General features: G+C 44.0%; 1 protein-coding gene across 3 annotated transcripts in view; it reads left to right on the top strand.

Annotated features, from left to right (window-relative positions):
• Window positions 1-1,389: 1,389 nt before the first annotated feature.
• Window positions 1,390-23,514, top strand: part of TUFT1 (tuftelin 1) — a 54,130-nt gene continuing 32,005 nt past the window's right edge. The window contains exons 1-2 of one of the 3 annotated variants that reach the window (XM_085638653.1): window positions 1,390-1,581; window positions 21,705-21,779. In XM_085638653.1, the coding sequence (XP_085494779.1) occupies window positions 1,525-1,581; window positions 21,705-21,779 (132 nt within the window). In that variant the 5' untranslated portion in view covers window positions 1,390-1,524. Of the gene's footprint in view, window positions 1,582-20,925; window positions 20,984-21,704; window positions 21,780-23,514 lie in introns of those variants that run through there. The other 2 variants (XM_085638651.1, XM_085638652.1) reach the window with 2 other exon arrangements.

Raw genomic sequence — 23,514 nt, 5'->3', positions numbered from 1 at the left:
GAGATCTGGGCCTAAATCCATCGTTTTTTTGCTCACCATGCCTTTCCAGTTTGAACCCAGCCATATGCAAATCAGTCTTGACCCTGTGCCTCATGGGAACAGTCCAGCCCAAACTGATTCATAACTTTAGAATAAATGCACTAATCTTGTATCTATTTACCTCTAACCCTGGGTTTTGGAGTATGCGTCGCTGTAAAGTACTTGAACATCTCTGCTGTGGTGGTAAGCTTTGTATAATACATGCGATTCTGTAATCCCTGTATAAATAGCATGTCTCTAATTTCTTTATAATCAGTGACTAGTGATGCACTCAGTTGCCGATTATAAAGAAAAATGGCAGAACTTGACTATTATAAGTTGTGGGGAGGGGATGTGGTCTATCGGCTAGACTGCCGGCTTTGGTGCTGGAAACCAGGGTTCGAGCCTCGGGGTCGCGTCCACATCCTGTGATTCTGGGCAAATCACTTAATCTCCCCGGGCCTGAATGTGTAATGTAAATACGGTGCTCGTGTAAAGCGCTCCAATACCTTCGGGTCGGGTTCGCGGTATATAAATATGCAACAAAAAAACCAAAAAACTACAGTAAGTTCTGACATCACAATGCCTGCTGCCTTGGGCCTCAATCCCCTATATGGTTATAGAGCTCCTCGATGACTTGCAATATACCTGTAATGTATGGCAGGGGGTTCTTTATCCCTTATATAAATGGAACTTACACTAATTCAGGGGGGGGGACAGAGCTACTTACACAACCTCTATCAGTAAGGCATCCTCCCTGCCTATTCAAGATGAGTTACTGAGGAGCTTTTCCTCTCACTGCTGCTGTTTTGGGTTGAAACCTCCTGAGTCATCATAGACAGGAGCGCCCGACCAGGTGTGCAGCGGTTTCATTGGTGGAGCCGCAGCGCGGAGTTTAGCCGAAACCTCGAAGACAGTATTATTTCAACGGACTTCTGGTAACCCTTGCATGTCTTTTGACGGTAAAGGCGACGGCCATCTTGATATGTAAAGGTGTTCTGTTTAGCACAGCGAGTTATTTTAAACGTCTACTAAATGGGTTGCTAATGCCCATCAGTTATAAAATTATTTTCTTTGGTGATCGACAAAATTAAATGTTCAATTTGTTTTATTAACTAACATTCACGTATATAAAGTGTTAGTTCTGCCTAGAATTAAAAACATATTTTTTAATTCAAGTGCATATATTTATATTAGACAGTTAAACGTGTGCATCTTTTTTTCTTAATAAATGTGTACACAGCCAAAATAATTGCAGACGAAGATGGCCGTTATGTTTTCTATAGTAGTGGCAACGCAGTCGGTTGCCGTTGGTGAAAGCGTCAGCCAATCGGCGTCCGAGGGGCGGGGCGCGCGCTCTCCTGTCACAGCTGCCCTCCTCCTTGCACAGTTCAGTGAGGTGTCCGAGCCGAGGCTGGCTTGTAGACGGAGTTGGCAGTGAGGGAAGACCGGCGCCGTCCCGGATCCCTGGCTTCATCAGGATCCGCTTCTAGCCAGTGTGCGAAGATGAGTGGCGCCCGCAGCCTGTGCACCCTACAGCAGCTGAAGCCCGAGGCGGACTCGGTGAGTACGTAGAAGTGCGGGCTAGTCTGTATTTGGATCACAGCACACCACACTCTTATAAACCCTGTGTGCCCAGGTATGGCAAAAAGAAATTACGCACTTTTCTGTTTTTGTTTCACATCCCCTCCCCTGCAGTCTCTAGGTATGATTTTCTCATTCTGTGGGAGAAAAACATCAAAATGCTGTTGTTAAACAGTGTCTTTTTTCCCCCTGCTGAATAAATGACGCTGGTATGTTTGTCTTTTACCCACGGTACCCGTACTGCCTGACTCTGATTAGACCTGGCTTTATTTGTTTATGTAGACTGAAAGTGGTCGTATTAAAAACATTTGTACTTTTAAAGTTATAATTAACCTGCCACGATGGTAGCCGTAAGCCATTAGTGATTTATAATTTACACACTAAAGTGACGAATACTGTAAATTTAGCCCTCTCTTAAGGGGCCAGTTTTTGTACAACTTTTCAACAACTTTAGCCTTGGGCAAGTTCTGAATTGGCTGTAAATTGCTTGTAATATTTTTGTGGCATTTGCTGCTGATGTCATGGGGTACTAACACAAAGGTTATTGCTTCGTTATAGATGACGCATTATAACACCTCCTTTAATAGTCCTGTGATGGAGGTACAATTTAATTCCACTAGGCCCTGGATATACTGCGCGTGAGGATCGTTGACCAAATCGACTTTGTCTATCAATTACTAGTGCAGTGAGGTTTCAGGAGGGTCCTCGGGTCACACCGTGATTGAAGAGATGGGGTTGGGGGGGTTGCTCTGCCAGAGACAGCTGGGTTACACTATGATACAGGAGGTGTATTGGCATCATCGTCTAGTGTAGAGTTGGGTTACACCAATTGACGTAAGTCACACAACATACAAGTGAAGAGTTTGGTTGCACCGAAGGCCCTCGGCATTGTCTTAGAACACACACACTGTCACGGTAGTGCAAGTTTGCATTCAACCGCAGGGATATCAGATTCAATCACATAGTTTGAACCTTTGTTTGACCCAGATAGTTATGGGATATGTCCGTGGGCAGAATTTTTTCAAAGTAGTGAATTTTCAACCGAAGGGAGGACAGGCGTGCATTGTAGTTGTTATCTGATGCTTGTGTGCATTCTCGACGTGTAACATAATATGCATTTGAAAATCTCACCTTCACTCCTTGGTGCTGAATAATACGTTTATTGGTTACCACTTAAGTGGTGTTCATCTCATTGACCTGAAGGATGAAAGGCTGAATGGAATCGTGGGGATCCTATGAAGTCAGACAGATTACTGGAGTGGATGCATTCGCCCACTGAGCCACCAGACTTGACTGGTCTCAGCAGCACCCCTCCAGCCTACGCTTCGAAGCTGGGTGTGCCGTAGCATTGTGTTAACTCCCTAAATAACAGGTTTTGCATGGAGCAGAGATTTGTGACTGTTAGTGAACAGGCTGCGAATAATTCTGCTAAGGACTGAATCACATGGCTTACTCTAAACCGCAGCCTTTGAAAAAATACACGTCACAATGGCTAATGTCTCTAGAAAATTTCAGTAAGCCTCTCATTTTTAGGTTAGCTACCGGTTTAAAGAGTATTACTTTAATGTTACCATTCAACAAGCATGGGATGAAAGTAGTTTCTGGCAAATATGAGTCAGTGGACATTTAAAGGTCCATCTGGCGAATGATGTAATACATTTCAAAACTCCAGGTGACATCATCAGATAAATCAACTTTCTAGAATGCCTGTTGTTGGTTAGAGATGCAGGACAGGTTAAAAACTACAGTGTTTTTTCCTCTGTTAGATGGCCCTTTAACTTACACAAAGGCGGCAGGAGTCCTATTGGTTTATATTTGTAGAGTATGGCTGTTTATTTGCAATATTGCAAGCTCACGTGTAGTTTTCGGTTGTATTTTGCGCTTGTACGATAGCAGTGCAAGATCTGGGGTTTGTGATTAAAAACACTTTGTTGCCCATTTTGACTTTCGGGCCTCTGTAATGAGTGGATGACTTGTGATGCAAAACTTCTCTCCGGATTGTTCTGCCCACCAGAGTATGGGAAGGCAGTTTATTTTCCTACAGTATCATGCATAGCGGATACTCTTTGCACTGCCTGGTTTACAAATACGGATCATCCATTGAAAAGAGAGCTGATGGCCGTATAGTCCTGTATCCATGCTAGAAGCAAATATTCATGTAAATAAATGATAATGTGGCGGGCTCTTGTGAAATTGGCAGTTTCGATGTTGACAGCCACACCCGTCTGAGCTAAACAGGGTAATCTAGTGTCCTTGTTTTTTCCTTGGCATGCATTGAGGGATGACGCAGCCTTGTTTTTCGGATTAGAAGTGCATACCCAAGAGATGGTATTCAGTCTCTTGGTAGCCATTTCGTTTCCCACATTATTACCAATACAGTGCTTCCTTTGTCGAGTTTAAACCTGGGAGTGTGGTTATGAAGTTTTTTTTTTTTTGGGTTGAAGTCATGCTTGCCTGTCTTACACGTTATTGGTTTACCTCCTCCTCCTGAAATCAGACAAATGTGGGTACGAGCTGGATTTATTTTTTCCTTTTGTGTGGATCAATTTTTATGCGCAAGTAATACTAAACCTGCGAGGGATTTAAGAAAGTACTACAGAATTCTTGGCCAATGAGGAAACTGCATTTTGGAGAGATACATGTATGGAAATGCAGATAAGTGTGGCAAAACGTATTGTAAATATTTCGAAAGGCCCACAAAGTAGTGTGAGTGTTGTTGTTTACCTCATTTGTATTATATTACTCCCTGCTACTAAAATTGTCTTGGGAGTGTCTATAGATGCTCTTCTAGATGCCTCTTAAGAATTAGTAGAGTCCAGCCTTGGAACAGTTTCTGAAGGTGTAGGTGGCAGCATGTAAAACCGGCTTTGTGATTCACTTATCAGTTTTGCTGGAGGAGGTTCAGGTTTATGTCATGCATAATCTTGGTGAATAATTGACAATATGGGTTGCCCAAGTTCAAGAAGATTGCTCAAGCATGAAACCGTAATTCAATGCAGACTTTGGTCTTTCTCCAAAATAGTCACCAGCCCAAATTAATACATTAGAGTTTAAAACCCCAAATTTTTCCACTTAAGTGTTAACATTTGAATGTTAATTGAATTCCCCACAATTGTGTGACTTTGTTTGAGAGATTGCCCATTAAGTTATATTTGAACTTGTGATAGAAGAAATATTGTTAATAAACTCCATATATTTAACTGTTTTGTAAGGTATCTTGGCGCTGCACAATCCAACCATAAAATAAGACCTATCAATCAAAGCAAATCCCGAAAAACTGAATGAGAAAAGTGTGGGGTATGACAAAAATGTAAACACTAATAACAATCTAAAATATACAAACTTAAAAACAGGCAATTAAATGACATTAAAGGACACTGCAAATTAATTGTCCAGGTAATTTGCAACAGCTTTATGTACTTTTGCTTTTTTTATTTTTTTTTAAAGAGATAAACGTTTAACTTGGGCAACATTGTAATATCAAAATTAAGTCTTAATCTTAACAGGGCAACCCTACCGTCGTTGGCATGAATTACAAAATTGGCTATACTTTTAAAACTGAATGATGGCATTTTTATCTGATCGCATGTGCACATCCTCTTTAAATAGAAGTGCCCTTCAGGGCAGGGGCTGCTGGGCCAATGCTTTACTTGCCAGTGCTTTTATAGTTCCATATTATTATTTTTTTAAATCCTTCTGTTTTGTAATTTTGTTTTTAAACTACGTCTTTAGGTTACAGTAATTCAAAGCGTATAGTTGATTTTCTTTGCACCAGTAAGAATCCTATTCACCTGTGTGGTACATTAAAACTTAAAATGATTATTTTTGCTTGATATAAGACTACCTTCCAGCTAGCAAGCTTCTAATGCATGTTTCTGCTAAAATTATATGTAATTGTTAGTTTTTTTCCCCTTTATTTTTATGAGCACGTGGCTGCTGTATTTTAACCCCTTCTGTGCCACGCCCTTTCCCCCTCCCGTGCCGGGCGTTTTATTAGTGGGTGGGGTTCATGACGAGATAGTCTCGTCATGGGCACAGCGCGACCGTGCTCCATGACGAGACTATCTCGTCATGGGCACTGAAGAGGTTAAGAGTGGCATTGTTTGTTTTTGTGTCGTATGCTTCCATCAGAAAAAAAGTTGCCCCAGTCTAGCCATGGACAGACCTGTTTGGCTTTGCCAATGTTTGGCTTTTTATGGTGTCGTTTGTGTTTTAGAACGAAGATGGCCAGTGGTGAGAGAACTCCCAGATGTTCATGGTCCAAAATAAATAGACATGCCCTCAACCAACGTGTGCGTGTCTGAGGATCAGGAATGACTCCTATCAATTATTATTAAAGATTTAAATCCAGGCCTGAGAGCTGATTGATAGATGTTAGCGGAATGAACTGTTATGCTTGTGGACCAATACATATTTAATTGCTATTATCTTGAGAAATGCTTAAGATCTACATTTTAAAATTCCACATTTTACAAACTTATTTTTAATGCCACCTTGGTGTAGATCTGGCCAGTAGATTAGACTACCACGAAGAGCAAATATTACATTGTGGGAAGGGGAATTTGTTTAACTACTCCAGAAATATTTTTTGTCCGTGAATAACTTTGACCACATCTGTACCATGTTTATAAAATGGCATTCCCTTCCTAAAGACCGGATGAAAGAACACGGTATATATGCTCCCAAGGCCTTGGTGCTCCTAGAAGAGGTGAATTGCAAAAAGTTACTTTGGGACATTTTTTTCTCCTGTAAAATGGCATGTGTACGTTTCAAAGGTTATGTTTGTGATATTCTGTCTCCACTAACTGAAATTTAAACTTTCTGTGCTGTCTCCTGCTAATTCTGATAGTTGGAAGAGGCTCAGCTTACTTTTTGAATACTTAAAGTCCCTGTTGGTAGTGTGGTTTGTGTGTGCATTTATTTATGTATGTGTTAAATAATTAAGCACAACCGCCATAATTATTTGGCTTGAGGTGTTTTGTTCCACCACAGAATAAACTTCTCCACTAGGTGTTTGTTCGCCTTTGCCTTGTTTTTTTGCAGCAGGACCTGTGTGGTGTTCTGGCTTTCTGCAGTAGCAAATGACCAGTTGTTATAAAGTGAGGTCTGCCTAGCAGCTGCATGTAGAGTGTTTAATGGAAGCCAGAGGTGTACCTGTTCCTACCTCAGTAGAAGGGCATTTCCATCATCCAGGTGTAAAAGGTTGAGGGCATGGACGTCTGCTCCAATGTTTGATTCAGAACTAGGGTTTTTGTAATCCTTCCTGAACACGGTGTCTTTACACCAATTAGTTGTTAATAACATACACAGTGAATGTGTTTGAGGAAAAGACACTGACCATTCTCAGCTCTTTTTAATAAAAACATTTTGGATTATTATTTACAGTTGTCGAAGACCAACAGCCTTTGTATATTTACATTTATTTTTTTAGTTCTGTATAGCGCAGACTAGGTTTGATGGGTGTCCAAGTACTTTACATAAGAAGAGTCATAAATTCATAAACACTTTTTAGTTTTGTTACATGGTATATTAGAGAGGACCGCTTTGGGGTTGCAATTCATAGTCAGTCACAGTATATTACTTTGAAACAGTTTGGATATGTTATCCGGTTCAATAGTAGTAGGATGTGGGCATTCAGACACATAGTCTGCCTCCTAGCTATGCCGGAGAGCCCACCGCCTACGGGCCACTACCAGTTCATTCCAAGCTCATCTGGTGCCCGATCTACCAGGTTCACAGTGATCTAGTCAGGATTTCAGTATAGTGACACCCCTTCGTCTCTCCACTTTCGTTCCGACCTTTGGATGGAAATATTGATAATTGTATTAACATTCTCTATTACAGTGACTAGGTGAAAAGTATGTATTTAATAATAGTCCCATCTATTAATATGATGACGTAAGAATTGTGGTGCATAGGGGGGGCAGCCAGTTTTTCTTTTAAAATGGCTGCCGCCGACCCAGAATGGCTGTTTTAAGCCAGTAACACAGGGTTGCAAACTATAATTTGTTGTGTTGCTAGATCCAGCGAAAGCAGTTCACCACACTACCACACGAAGCAAGGCAACATACAGTGCCGCCTCCAAGAGTGATGCCTCCACAGCTGTCAGTCCCAGGTACGGATGCAGCTCGATGCCCAGCCCAAGTTGCTCCTCATTCCAGGCTACTGTGGGGCCAGCTGACCGTGATGGTTAGAGCAGGCCCTTCCAAACCTCTGGCACTTTTGTTGTGTTAGGAAAGGTAATGACTTTAGCAGCAGAAAGAGGACCGTCAGTTTAGCATGTACTATTGCATTTACATCATCGGGAATATAACATTGTAAAAAAATAGATGTGAGTGACTCTTCCATAGGCTTGTTAGTTCGAGCCTAGTAGGAATGGTTTTGAAGGTGATTCACAGCAGCATCCAGTGTGAGCTAAATGGCACACAAAGTTGCTGGCGGAGTGATGTTGGAGCAGGAGTCAGAGTTGGGAAGTGGAGGTCAATCAATAATCTGTCTTGGAATCGGACAAGTGAAAGGCCATCCTGTGTTGAACGGCTAAAAAGCAGTCTAATTTTAGCTTGAAGGAGAGCGTGGAAGGGTGGGGACAGAGAAGATCCTCTTGTTGACAAAGAGATGAAAAGAGAAGTCGATGGAGGAAATCTAAGAGTGACATTTTTATTTTATTTGTAATCGATTTAGCCAGATCAAATACGTGACAACTATGGACCCTGCTGTTTGTGAAGAACTGCGGGGCTCTGACAAAGTGCCACTGACTGTATCCAGGATCTTCTGTCTAGGAACTGGTGTGATAACCAACTTGTACTGATCCTTGAAAATGGAACTCTAAAAGAGGCTAGGCAGTGTGAGCACACTGCCATCCACACTGTATGCATTATGACAGCAGAAAACATGTACTCCCCAAGCCTTTCTACATGCCACATTGCTTCTTTGCAGCACTTTATTGAAACTGATTGACACCAGAATTAAGCCACAGAAAAAAACTGTAGATGCAGAAATCTTTAGAGGGAAAATCACCTTATAAAATTGGTGGGTCTATGGAAATACATATTGTAAATGAAGTGTTAGTTTAATTGAGGCTACATATATCTGTGAAGATGTAGGCAATCATATCTCGCACCTAGGGGCCTCTTCTCTGTGAAATGAGGATAAGTCAATTTCTGTACTCTCTGGCCCTGGTTCTCGGTCCCTTGCTCAGTATTAGGCGACAGGGGTTACTGATTCTACACCAGGCATCTTGTGCTACACCCATTGCCTCATTTGCAATCGCCTCTGTGCAGCCTCGAGATTCCTGCTCTGACCACCCATCACTTGACGCCCTGCACTGAAAGTTCTAATGTGCTTGGTTGTGTACAACCCTTTCAGCCAGGAAGGTCTGCACCAAGCCTCATCCAATTGACGTCATCAGAACCAAGTATGTTGGGAGCTATCAAGGGATCTCTTTGTCAAAGTGTGCACTGTTTGTTCAGTGGTGTCATTGTGTGGTGTGTCCCTCAATGGCCTCCACTATCTCTTTCCACACCTGCGTGGCATGTTGGCTTTCGTTCATTCAAGCATTCTATCTGCTTTCCTTTGATTAATGTGCACCATGTTTGTTCACAGATCAACAAACAGAAAAACAAATGTCAGAGAACATTGTGGCAGCAGAGGTGGTCGATGCCGATAACGGACCTACATGATGTAAATGCAAAGGAAATTGAGAGAGAAACTATGGTTCTCAATGGAGTTTGATTTTCAGCTGTTTGTTTTTCAAGGGGTTAAACATTTATAGATTACTTTGTTGTGGTTGCTCTGTAGGAGCAGACCCTAAAGCTTTTGGTAATTGTGTACCTAATTTCACAGAAGAGCCTAATCTGGTTGAGATGCGTCTTCTGTGATTTAAACATCTGTGTTCAGACTCAAAGGTCTAATCAGTCGCTAGGTCCAGTTTTTGTTGATTAACTAAAGTTAAACTAGCAATTGTAAAATGTTGTCTTTGGGCAATGTGTGTCTCGCTGACAAAGCAGGACTCTGAGGCCTACTGGTGTGAGATATTGTCATTTTACAATTGCCTCTCTACTGCATTTAGGGAAGAACATGCCTATTGTTTTAACGGTAACTATTTTACCCCTCCTGAAAAACAAAATACATCTTTAGTAATGAGCAATAGACCCTTCAAAATCTAGACAGTACACAGACTTTTCGGGTCACTATTGAAGCATGAAAACTTCTAGTGTGAACTTCAAGCAAAAGAAGTCACTGATGAAATATTTTCAGCCTCCACAAGCACAAGATCACATTGAAAGAAATATCGCGATTGCACATGTGAAGCAGCTGGCCCTCTGTTTAGCCTAGCACGTGTTCGTTGCAGGTGAGGGGGCACCTTTTTTTAAAATTTTATTTTATTAAATGTATTTTATTTTTTTATATTTTAAACAGTACATGACTTGCCCTGTACTTATTGAAGGATTAAAATATAGTAGCAAAGTGATTGATCTCATTCATATAAACTAAGCCTCAAAACTCTAAACTGTAGTTCCGAACCGGTGCAGCAGGTCCTGTGAGCAAGCGAACAGACGTGACAGGGATTTTCTGCAGTAATATCACAGAGTAATCAAACATTCACAAATACAAAGATTGCAGGTTAACAAGATTGAAAAAAAATTAAATTCAACAATAAACACCAAAGGTTCCTCTTGGTTGACTTTATTGTAGGGTATGTATGTATAGATTAAATACAGTAACAGTGGTTTGTTCTGGTGTCTTAAAAGTGCTGAGGGATACTGTAAGCATGCAGACATGCCATCACAAAGCGGGTTTTGTGGCAGTGATAGTGACTCGAAAGTACTGTGCTTCTGAGGGTAAGTGCTGTGAAGTGGTACTTCTTTCCTCCTGGCCCCAACACCCTTAATGAGACCTTTTCTGTGTTAGTTTATGTTCAATAGTGGTAGCAAATATCAAACCGGTAATTCAAGTGTACACAGGGGTGTGTAGCGATGTAATTAACCAGAAATATCCGTTCATCCTATTTAGAGTGCCGGGGAAGGTTCCTTGCTATGGAAACCTGTATCCTCGCGATGGAACAACACAGTCTCTGAGGTTGGGACGTCATTAGGATGGTTACTGTATCGGTAAACAAAGCAAGTGTGGGGTAAGCCCTCCCCTGGGGTGTACGTGCCTTACAGAAGAGTTTAGAAGCAGCCGTCTGCATCAGTGAGCGCTCCTTGTGGCTTTACTAAATCAAAACCAAATAATTGACCTCCCAGGTTTGTTTGGTGGTGAAGCCCTTAGCTGGTGAGGAGGTTGCATGCTATGCCGGTCAGTCATATAATACAGTGCTGCATGCATATTACTTGTTTGATGGGGAGACCAGATTGGTGCTTCTCATCTCTGGTATCGACTGGCTCCTGGCGCAGGGATGGGTGGAATGCTTGAATTAATCTCAGAAACAAGTAATTACTTAGTGCCGCATTCCAGTCCGTTGTTTTTTTATTCACTGTGTCACTCAATACAAGACCAGCTCCACTGGTACTAGAACACATTAAATATGGAGGCCACATCTTCCTACTTACTTTCTTTACCCTGCTTGAGGTGGGCTGGTTCTCTAATCCATTAAAACAGCCATTTTATTCCATAGCTGTTTCCTAAAGTGCCTACCTCCGCTGTATGTGCCTTTGTTTGAAACCGGTGGCACGGGGAACTGCCAAAAGCAGTTGCTTATGACCAACCCTGTTGACCTGGTTTAGAATACGACTCCTAAAGATGGCGAAAGATGCGTGCGTGTGTTCCCTTCTGTTACATCTTTGGTGCAAGACCTTGTTGGTCGACTGCCAGGGTCACCTTCATTCCCAGCTCAAACGGGCTTTTAATCTTATCTTCCAATGTATTATTTTTGGTGCAAGTTAAAGCTTCTCTTACAAAGGTGGTGCCACAAGCAGTATTTTGAACCTGCCCCTCCACCTTTTTTTAAAAATTTCTTTTTAACTGTTGCCTAATCTCAGAGCAGTAGTGTAAATGTCCTGTCTTGTTGCCTGCAGCGACATTTGGGACAGTTGTTTTGAAATGTACTAAAGTACGCTTAGCTCTTTCATGTGGTGTGTTTGACTTGTATCACAGGGCTCAAGGGGGTGTGGTTGTGCAGACAGGATATTCAGACGTTTTGCGTGCTCACACTTTGAAATATGCATTTTGGTCACTAAAATAAGTAATTAAAATCTGTTTTACTATCAGCACATTCTTGTGATTCCTGATGAGAAGCTTCTACATCATTCAATTCACACCAAGGCAATCCGACAAAACGTACTAAGAGCACACAGAAACTTGAAAACACATCCTTACAGGCCACTTGTCAGGCACTTCTTTCTCAAGCACCTGGTCAAGGTATGAAGTTGAATGGGAATGTAACTACAGTACAATGTGATACCCCTTCTCTCATGACAGTGAATTACTTGTGTGGTGTGTATCTGTTTATCAGGACTGGAATGAGTGTTTTACAAAATATATATTTAAAGAAAAATGCTCGTGGAAGAACACGTCCCATGCACGATAAAACATTTTTATTTATCTCTGATCTCATTAGGTTGACGTGTCTCATGAGTGTGTAGACTCCAAAATGCGCACTGTACATAGACGTTGGTTAAGCTCATGGTAGACAGACATCTGTGTGCTGCATTATTGATTGAGCACTGTTGGTACACTCGGGATGAAGAGCCATATGTGCCTAGGACCCATGTTACAGATTAAGTCTTTCTGCAAACAGTTTCTCATGTAAAGCAATGCTGTAAGGGATGGACTCCCACCAACGTAATTGTATGTTTACAACATGGTTGAAGCAACCTCAAGTGTTGTGCAGAACGTATATAGTGGCTCAACCTATGACGAGGCTGCTGTGTTGCAGAAAGGTACGAGTGTTGCACTAGACTCGGCCGAAAGTTGTTTAAACTGACTATGGCTCTATTACCGCATGGGGCCTCAACGAATTCTTACCAAACGTTAATGTCCTTGTTCAGACACGGTGGCGCTGATTTAATGTTTTTGTAGCACAAGAAAATGAAATGTGCATTTTGCAGCAATAGTATGCAGACCTAGCCCCAAAACGCAGCTGATGTTCTTGTTGTGCTAACTTCAGCGAACAAGCGGAGTTCCTTTCTCACACTGGTGCTCTGGTCATCTAGTATCCTAAAATGTAACTGGTTTGTCTTTCAAACCAATTAAAAGGATAAGAACTGATGGTAGGGTAAAATATAGATGGTGCTCTTCTTATGGCACTTTTGTTTGTGGAAATTTTTAAAACCTATTTTTGTTTCTTTTAAGTTCACTATAAATTAAAACGAAAACTGCTCATGGTGAGATCGACATTAAACTGGGAATTTCCGTAATGGACCACATCACCGGAGAGTTACAGCCTTGCATTTCCCCTTGCTGTTCGCCTGTCTCCCATAAAACCACCCTGCTTCCCATTTTATTCCCTAATGACGGGTCCCTGCTTGTGTTACAACCACGTGAAGCGCTCACTGCCGTGCTTTGTGAGGCTTTTCTGAGTTTGCTTCTTGGTTCAAAGTTTCTAGAGTTAATCATTGCATGAGTCTTGTTAATGAACAATTTTCTCTGTAAACCCATTCCAGATAGTTTTGACATTATCTAACGGCATCATCTTTTATAGCATCACCATTTCCATACCCGGGAATCTTCTGTTCACTGCTTGGGGTGTCAGAGCTCGAATCCTTGTCTATGGGCTGTGAAGAAAGCGTTTTTTCCCCCCTTATCTGTTGATGTGGGATTTATTGATATAATGCTTTCTGAGGAACTAACAGCACCGTAAATCTAAACTAATGGAATTATAGTGCTATATAAATCTGATAACACACTGAAGCAATGCCGATGAGCTATGACACATCTTTCCACAGCACAAGTATCTGTGCACTCCTCCAGGTTATATGCCTTCTCTTATTCCCCTTACAGCATCCTCAGTACTCGCCCGTCCTGTAATTTTCTTGTGCCCAAAGTGATAAATGCATATGAAGATAAGATATTTAAGAGTTTGAATCCCTGAAGCTATAGTTCTTTAAGGTGTTGGCCTTCATCCACCTCTTCAGTGCTGTCTTTTTCTGATGCACCCACATTTAGCAGGAATTTTAGTTGGGTGTGTACTAATTCCAGGAAAAGCTAAACCAAGTTGACCCCCGCCACTTGTGTTGTTGTAAGTTGGTGATATGCTGGTTACAGGGTGTCTACGTTTTTCAGATTCCCACACTCAGACCTCAGAGCAAGGCGTAACTGTGATGTAGCTGTAAATTTGACTTCTGATCAACAATCTTTCAGCTGTTCAAATGACTTGCTGGGACACTGCTCAGAAACTGGGCTGAGCATCATATTAGTCAAAAGGCCCAAGTTACTAAGTACATTAACATGCCATCAGTTTTGAAGTTCATGATCCCCTTGATGGTTTCAGTGTTCGACAGTGAGGTCCCCACTGGAGTCTCTAGGAGGAGACTGCTCCTGAAAACCAGTGTGGTGACACACCAGCTTCCCACGCTGTCTCATCCATTGTAGTGTTGAGTGACTGCACCTGTGAGGCCTTGTATTCTGCAAACTTGAGCTTCTCCATACTGAAATGCATACTGTAGCCAACTGTGCTGTTCTCTTGGCCGGCATATACCTCCTAGAATTTGGTCCCTTGAAAGGCTCCCCTGGTTTTATCTCAAAAAGGTTGTCTCAAGCCAATTCTCTGTGTCGCAGGAATCTTGGAAATAGTAAGGCTGTCGTTTTTAAGTAAAGCTAAAGGGCTTTCAGTGAAATCGTCCTACTTAAATAACCTGAGCATCAGCCTGCTAAACCTGAAACTGAGTACTAGTAACCTGGGAGTCCATTAAGTGAGTCCTATCTTTAATTCTTCTGGACTTTGAAATCAATAATTCTATCTGACATGCACATTTTAAAATGAACTAATCTTCTTCTGGCTTATTCTGTTTACACTAGAAGGGGAAGCACCTGGATTATGATTTTGTCTAATACCCTTTGCTATTTTTTGTGGCAGTTAAGTCTGGTGAAGCTCTGTGCTTTCACAGTCGGGAATTGGGTCACACTTGTGACATCCTGCCCAGGACGAGCCCTGCCTTGGCAACTGGCAGTTTTAGTGAAAACAGATTTTACCCATGTAAATTTAGTGTATGTAAAATTGATGAGCAGCGAAAAAGGCGAATAAGAAAAACTGCAACTCTTGAAGAGGAGTAAGAGAAGGTAGTGGAGTCTTTATAAAGAACCAACAGATCTGGTTTTCATGATCCAGCACGTGTAAACGCAGGCATTCAGTGATTCCGTTTGTGGTCATTGCAAGCACAAATGGGTTTTAGCACAATGAAAGGCTGGCCTATTCGCTTTGTCAAAGATCGCGGAAAAGTAAAAAAAAAAAAAAGAAATTCTGTTTATAGTCCATAAAAAATATGAAGAATTAGAAGTGACAGACTTCCTGCCTGATGATATGGCGTACTTTCCAATGGAAACACTTTCTGGAAGATGAGATGGTACCTTGCGCTATTTGTTATAGGAGTCATCTCTACCTGTGGGTGGATCTGAATACTTCTCTATGTAAAATTAAAAAAAAAAAAAAAATCTTGTCAATTTTTGTATTTTTTTTATTGCTGCGCTATCAAGCCAGGCCTATATAGCCAAAGGATGGTTCCAGCGTGATACGTCTCATGAAGAACAGGGCAGACTTTTTTTCTTAAAGTTATGACTTTATATGAGCTTGGCAAATCTGTAGTGGACGTCTGGATCACGTAGACGATGGAAGACGTGTTGCAATCGGATTTTGATCATCCTAATTTCGGAAAACAGAGGGATTCTCTAGATGTTGGGGAGACTCCGCAGTTTCAAGGTGTGGTTGCTTATCATTGCCACCATTTTACAGAGGAGGCTATTGAAGACTTATTTACACATGTCATCCCCTGAAGAAGGGTGCTACCCGAAATGCATTGGGGATGCTACAAATGTGTATCCGATAAGACCATAATATATTGTTCAATTTGATTTGTCAATCATGTATTGTATTACTTTGTGTAATTCTTACTAAGATTCATTGAGAATATAATTGAGAAATTCAATTACGTATTTGATTCTTGTTATATATTTTGCATTACACTGATGTTTATTTGATTAACAATGTTGATGAAACCTTAGGGGCCATTGGCTGTGCGCTTCAATAGAGTACGGAGTTTTCTGCATACCCATTTCAGTGACGTGTTCTAGGGGGACAGTGGCAGACTCCACATACTAAGCAGCACACACTGATTCATTTTTCAACCACAGAAAAATAGGGACTCACACATCAAAAATAAGGTGTGCAGGTTGATACTACCCATTGAAATCTGTAGTGGATGCCATTTTGTATATGTGTTTTCCAACTTTTTGTGTGTTTGGTATATCAAGCTTGTGTACTGTCATTACAGTGTGGATTTTTTAAAACTTTATTCGGTAATTTTAATGTTGCTTGTGTTCATGAAACTATGCCCAATCCTGTAGTGGCTAACGCTGGTTTTGTTGTGGTTGGTTAGTGCCTCTCATGACCGTGGGCAAAAACAGTGGAGTATGCCCAAAGTTAATTACCAGAGGTTCAGATTGATTCAGTCATTCCATCCATAATGCTCTTGCTGCCTGTGGCACCAAATGGGTTGGGCGTGACCCGATGTGTGCCCGAGATGGCTGTGGCATGGGAACCACAACTGTACCTCACCAATGAAGCAGAAACACATCTGGGGTAACTTTTTACCACTCGGGGCGCTTATAGCTTGGCAGTTCAGGCTGTACTTGCCCCTTTTAGGAAGTGGCCAAGACTGAGTTGAATGTAGCTGGGTGCTGTCTAGAAAATCATAAATAAGATTAAAATGATGGAATGGAATGTGCCCAGAATAATTACCAGTGAATTAGGTTAATTTATGAATTTCAGTTAATTGTTTTTATGCTAAGTGAGCCAGACCGTTCATCCTTTCCATGTCCTAATACACTAGGCTCATTCCCTGCCTTGATTTCCTCCAGCACAATTTAATTAGAAGGCACACCTAATCTGACGCAGGTACAATTTCATTAAATTCTTCTAACCTTTTTCAAATCGGGGATGCTTCTGTGTTTTTTAATACTAGTGAACCAAGATGTTTTCGAAAGCGCTCTTGGGCACCGCACCCTCCGCGTATGGAGCATGCTCTACTCTGATCAGTTAAATTGGAAAGGTTAAAATTGTATTCACTGGTTGGGTTTGTTTCTAACACTTTAAGCAAGGGGGTCTGTATTGTGCATTAAGGAGAAACTACCCTCCACCCCCAGGGAATTTCTTACACTGGTTTGACTATAATAATTTTCGTTGAGACTAGAAACATGGGCCTAGGCTGTGAGACCTTCCTACGCACGAATGATCAAGTTATTTGTTTTTTGGGCTTGTATTGCATTGCACTTTTGTTTTCTTTGTTTTATGTAGCTCTGACGTCCCATCGCTCACATGCTCAGTGCTTGGAATGGAAATATAGAAGAGCAGGTACCTTTGTACCAGAGTACCTTCTTGCTTCTGAGAAGTGTCGCTACTCTCCAATTTAAAGCATTGCACCTTTGCTGAGAAGTACAGGTGCTCTCCCTCTCAAAATAAAGTAGTGCAGGTACTCCGTACCCGACAGTCCTGGCCCATTTAAAGCACTGTATTTGCAGCCCCGCCTCAACATAGTGGTACTCGATCTAGGCTTTGAGGCATGTTTTTATGTTGCGTTTCTATGGGTGTGCGCTCAGCACTTGAACGCCCAGTTTAGATGCTCTCTTCATCCGTGAAATAGTTGTTTCAATCCCAGGACCGGCTTCCCAAATAAAAGGCCCGGATTTCATTCACTGCTGTAGTCTTGGGAGAGTAGATTCTGACTGGAGTCTTACCAGCTACAACCTCAAGAGAGCAATGCAACTGGGATAAACCATGCCTACGTTCACAATCACTGTTTGCTGAATCTTTTGGTTTTGCTGCAACAAAACTGCTTTGCATGGCGTGACTTAAAAGGAGCTGTTTGTTTGCAAAGTGCATGAAATTAGCTTGGACTAGCAGGAAGTTGCACTACATACAATAAACTCGTTCTTTAGTCTTCAACATTTTTTTAATTGTTGTGGCCAGATCCCTCTTCCTCTTGGTTGCCTTTTAGCTTTCTGGTAATGTCGGAGAATTATTGTACAACTTGTGGCAGATCTGGTGGGCAATTTAACATGCGTCCCCTAGTGTATGACCGGCCTAAAGGACACTAAGGCGCTGGCAGATGGGCTGGCTTGAAACAGACAAAGTGTTTTTTAATTTTTCCATCACGTCCCACACATTGACCCTTTCAAGCCGGCCCATCTGGCGGTGCCAGAGTGCCTTATAAGCCAGTCCAACACTGCTGGTTGCACCTACAAACTTTACCGCACCCAGCAGTTGACTGGGATTTTTAAAGGTGCCTGGCTGTTTCCTGATTTAAGTCTCCTTTCGAATGACTGCTTTTGGAGCTCGTGGTGGGAATCATGTTGTGTAACTGCCCCTTTTTAATGTTTTATGTTGTTTTTGACCATTTTCTGATAAACTACTCACTCCTATTTTATTTCCAGTGGTTCGTTACTCGTATGATGAGTTAATTTGTAATCTCCTCTAAAGGATAAAGTGCAGGGTTTTAATCGATGCCTTTTTTGGAGTTGGGTAGAGAGGGTGTTGGCTGGAAGCAAATGGTATAAAAATGTCAACTTAAAGTCCTTCTAAGTGGCCCCTGGCGCTTCACCGGCTGCTGGTGGGTACACAGTGGCTTGAAGCACTTATTCAGTATGCACATAATAAGTAGTTGTGGTTGTAAAACTGAATTAATAGTACATTTCTAAAATAAATTCTACTTTGGGCTTTGATTTTTCCTTTTAAGTGCTTTTCCTTGGTTTCTTTGTTTTTTATTTTCGATTTTTTTTCCAGCGGTTTGGGTGTGTACAAAGTTATAATAACTTATATTCAACATTTTTAATTCTACAGCTTCCGGCCGCCCCTCCCTGGATACACATTTTTTTTTTTTACTGGTTCAGACTTGTGTAAATGCAGTTCTTCAAAGCACATTAAATTTGCAGCTGGAACGGAGTGAATATTGACATTCACTCCCACAAGTCATTCAATCAATGTTACCCTTTTAAGAGGTGGAACCCACTGGTTATCATCACTTGAGACCAGGAGGGACACGAGACCCAGGAGTGATGCGTTCCTTGTGTTGTTCTGAATTTCAATGAAGTGGAAGTAATCCTGGCTTGGACGCTTTTGTATGATTATGGCTTGTTGATCTGTCACAACCGTTAATGTCTGTCACGGTTCAGAGAGATCTCGTGTTTGAGTTCAGTTTCCACTGAATGTAGGGGAGAAGCAAAGAGATTTAAAGTCCATGTAATAATCTGAAGCTGACCTATGTCATCAGATGATTGCAGTTCCTGATTTAATGGTTTCGAAACAGACCCTCGTCATGGCCGCTGGTAGACCACTTTTGTCCCAAAATTCATGCCAAATAACATCTCTTGCAGTTGAACTTCATGGGTGATGGCCTTACTTTCTGGGGCTTAGAAATGTTGCATTGGTTCCTGTATGGATCTGTCCTTTTCATGTCCACAAGAGCTCCGTGTTGGATTTCTTGCAGGCCATGAAGCTTACTTTTTGGGGCGAACATCTTGTCACGATCTTAGATTGGTCTTAAATGCCTCTGAGGTTTGGAGGCTGCCGTGGTGACTAACCTTGCCATTTAATGTTATTACTAGATATCACATTAGCCCAGGTGTGTGTTACAGAGGGATGTGACGTGATGGATGCACCTCCCCGCTGCCCATTAAAGTATGTTCAGTGCTATTTGTCAGTTTGAACTTTGTACTTCGCCATCTTGTTTTTGCTGCAGTTGCTTACTGTAGTGTTGATATGAACTTTGTACAAACTTACGTGCAATATCCTCTCTCGTTCTGTTTAGTGTCACCGGGCGCATGCTTTATATAAAGTGCCCGATACTGTGTACTTCTGAAAGGAGTGCTGTTCAGTCACTGTTGGCTTTTTGGCTTTAAAAGTAGAGTGTTCAGGGTAAATATTTATCTCTTTCAATATAATCAGGTCACTGTGTTCTGAGAGGTGTCATTTGAATGAAATCTAGGACTGTGAGCCATGTCTGCTCTCTGGATTGTGGCCTGTGTTCTGCATTTCCCACTTTTCTGGTTTCTCGCTCCAACACTTCCAGTAGTTTCCCTTTTAGGACTTTGTAGAGATTGCTCTTCACTACAGCGAGCTTTCTCTCCTCACCCCATGTCTCCAACCCTCCTATTGTGCACACTAGTAGGGCTGCCTACTGCCCAATCCCTGTGCAATGCTTTTCATGAAAGCAGCATACGAAAAATCCTTTTCCAAAGCCTGAAATATTCCCTTGACAGATCTGCAGCCAGGCCAAGCGAGGGAGGTGTTGACTATAATCCTGCCATCGAGGCCTGTAGTTTTCTGTTGTCCTCTTGTTTTTTTAATGTTTTTGTCTTTTAAAGAGGTTCTACATGTGGCATAGAAATACTTTCTGACGTTAAAGTAGTTTTTAAAAGCAGTTTCAGGAGTCCTCTTGGGACATACGTGTGGGTACTCAGGCTGGTAAGGGGGACATGATTGAGCTTAAAAAATGCAAATTGAGTAAGTAGGAAGCAAATGCTTGTTGGGGTTCAAATGCAGAGCAAGAAGCAATTCAGCCAAAAATTGGGGTGAAGCTGGCTCAGGAAGCGCAGGATTAACAAAACTGAGTTTAATTGAAAAAATAGCTCCAGCAGGGCAGCTGAGGGCAGAAACTCAATTAAGTTCTTGCAGGATCACTGAAAGAGAGCGCTGGTGTTTAAGGAAGAGGACACCAGCGCAGATGGGATGTTGTGGTGTGACCGGCCCAGCGCCCCGATTCCGCATTCTTGTGCATAGTTGACGTGTTGCCCTGAGTGAAATTGGGAACGAGCAACAAAGCGATTGAAGGAATGCTTGATTTAATCTCTGCCAGTGGCGATCGCTCAGGGCCACCTTCCACTCCAAAGTTTTCCACCCATTGTGCCTTCAATGGGCCTTAGTTCTGCTCCAATAGGAACTGCCCCACCCGCACTGCTCTTAACTGGAATGTGGCCTTAATAATTACCAGTGGCAGAGACTAATTCAGACATTTCATGCCTCTTTTTTGTTTTTCTGAGTTCAGTTGGGCCTCGTCCACTGGTATTTCGTGGGGCCGTGGTACTGTTCTTGTTCGCTGTACAGTGAAGCGCGTCTCCATGCCAGCAGCCATGTGTGACAGTCTTTTATTTCATTTTTTCTATCACTTAGGAGGTGGTCAGCATTTCAGTTAACATGCACCCCTGCCCCAGGCCTGCGAGATTGGAAAGCATGGTATATTGTTTTATATTCGCATTTATAAAATGCTTCATATGGCTGTTGTGCCCTGTAGGGGTCGCCGCCGGTACTCGAGGGAGGAATGTGATTCTTTGTACATGGAATATTGCATTATAATAGGCTTAATGGAGGGTTTTCTGAATTCAAATGTCCCAGTGGCTTCTAAAGGCCAAGTTCTGTAAATGAAGTGGCCTTCTTGGGAGGCACTGATGTTTGCACCGCCGCCCTCGGATTGATGGATGGGGGGGGGGGGGGGGGGGGGTTGGCGGAGGGACTCGGGAGGGCGGTAGTGCTTCCAGGCTGTGAGATTCAGCCCTGTCTTGGCGCTCTTACACGCTCAGTCTGTTCTGGAGTTGTCAGTGTTGTGGTGTTTTTCACAGTTTCATTCCTGCGGGTGTGCTGACTTCATGGCTATATCTGAAGTGTGACCTGCGCCCGTGCTGCTGTCTGCCAGGGGTGTGATGTTATGTGGAATGAATGAAAGCTCCCATCACCGCCCCCTGGCGGGACTGAGCTCCTCCGCGTGTAACCGAGAGGGGTATGTCACTCTCGGAGGTCGCCCCTCGTCTCCTTCAGTGCGCGGTCCCCCTCGGCTGGCTCCATAAACAAGGGCTGCCCTTCCATCCGGACCCCCCGCCCCCGGGGCCCCGCTCGTGATGCACTTGCAGTTTTCTTCCTCTCGCCTCATCTCTGATTTCGCCTTCCTTTGCCTCCGCAGGAGCACGTGAAGACGGTCCGCCTGACGCTGCAGAATGGCCCCGCTGGAGACCGAGGTGACCCCCTCAAGCAGAAGGTAGGACCCGTGCGCGAGGCGCAATGCAGGGGCGGGGTTCAGAGTTTCTGATGCGGGGCCCAGCACATTAGCAGGCCCGGCGGGAATGGAGGACTGCTGCTGACCCTTGACCCGAAATTGAGTGGTCCCAGAGGGAACTCCGTTCTCCGGATATAACAAACAAGAAACCGGGTTTTGCTGCATAATGAATGTGTACATGCACAGTACTTGTGAACCGTCCCAGTACAGGCCTCTGCCCTGCGAAAACTTTTCATTCTGCCTGCCCCCACACCCACCTTCCGTCCCTGCACCTCCACCCCCCCTCTCTCCACCTTCGCTCCCCCCTCCCCCCTCTCTCCACCTTCGCTCGCCACCTCCACACCCCTCTCTCGCCACCTCCACACCCCTCTCTCGCCACCTCCACACCCCTCTCTCGCCACCTCCACACCCCTCTCTCGCCACCTCCACACCCCTCTCTCGACACCTCCACACCCCTCTCTCGACACCTCCACACCCCTCTCTCGCCACCTCCACACCCCTCTCTCGCCACCTCCACACCCCTCTCTCGCCACCTCCACACCCCTCTCTCGCCACCTCCACACCCCTCTCTCGCCACCTCCACACCCCTCTCTCGCCACCTCCACACCCCTCTCTCGCCACCTCCACACCCCTCTCTCGCCACCTCCACACCCCTCTCTCGCCACCTCCACACCACTCTCTCGCCACCTCCACACCACTCTCTCGCCACCTCCACACCCTCTCTCGCCACCTTCACACCCTCCTATCCACCTCCACACCCTCCTATCTCCACTCCCACCTCCAATCCCTCCACCTGCACTCCCCCTCCACCTGCACTCCCCCTCCACCTGCACTCCCCCTCCACCTGCACTCCCCCTCCACCTGCACTCCCCCTCCACCTGCACTCCCCCCCTCCACCTGCACTCCCCCCCTCCACCTGCACTCCCCCCCCCCCCCTCCACCTGCACTCCCCCCCCCCCCTCCACCTGCACTCCCCCCCCCCCCCTCCACCTGCACTCCCCCCCTCCACCTGCACTCTCCCCCCCCTCCACCTGCACTCTCCCCCCCTCCACCTGCACTCTCCCCCCCCTCCACCTGCACTCTCCCCCCCTCCACCTGCACTCTCCCCCCTCCACCTGCACTCTCCCCCCCCCCCACCTGCACTCTCCCCCCCTCCACCTGCACTCCCCCCCCCTCCACCTGCACTCCCCCCCCCCTCCACCTGCACTCCCCCCCCTCCATATGCACTCCCCCCCTCCACCTGCACTCCCCCCCTCCACCTGCACTCCCCCCCCTCCACCTGCACTCCCCCCCTCCCCTCCACCTGCACTCCCCCCCTCCACCTGCACTCCCCCTCCCTCCACCTGCACTCCCCCTCCCTCCACCTGCACTCCCCCTCCCTCCACCTGCACTCCCCCTCCCTCCACCTGCACCACCCCCCTCTCCTTCCACCCCCTCTCTTTTTCTCTCTTTTTCTCTCTTTTTTCGCTCTCTTTTTCGCTCTCTTTTTCGCTCTTTTTCGCTCTTTTTCGCTCTTTTTCGCTCTTTTTCGCTCTTTTTCGCTCTCTTTTTCGCTCTCTTTTTCGCTCTCTTTTTCGCTCTCTTTTTCGCTCTCTCGCTCTCGTTTCCTCTCTCGCTCTCGTTTCCTCTCTCGCTCTCGTTTCCTCTCTCGCTCTCGTTTCCTCTGTGTCTCTCGCCACTACCCTCCTACGGGATACTTGACTTTCCTATATTTGGT

Source organism: Triturus cristatus, chromosome 12 (genome assembly GCF_964204655.1).
Source record: "Triturus cristatus chromosome 12, aTriCri1.1, whole genome shotgun sequence".
NCBI lineage: Eukaryota > Metazoa > Chordata > Amphibia > Caudata > Salamandridae > Triturus > Triturus cristatus.
The sequence above is the reverse complement of the archived record's forward strand: the minus strand, read 5'-3'. Positions and strand labels throughout refer to the sequence as shown.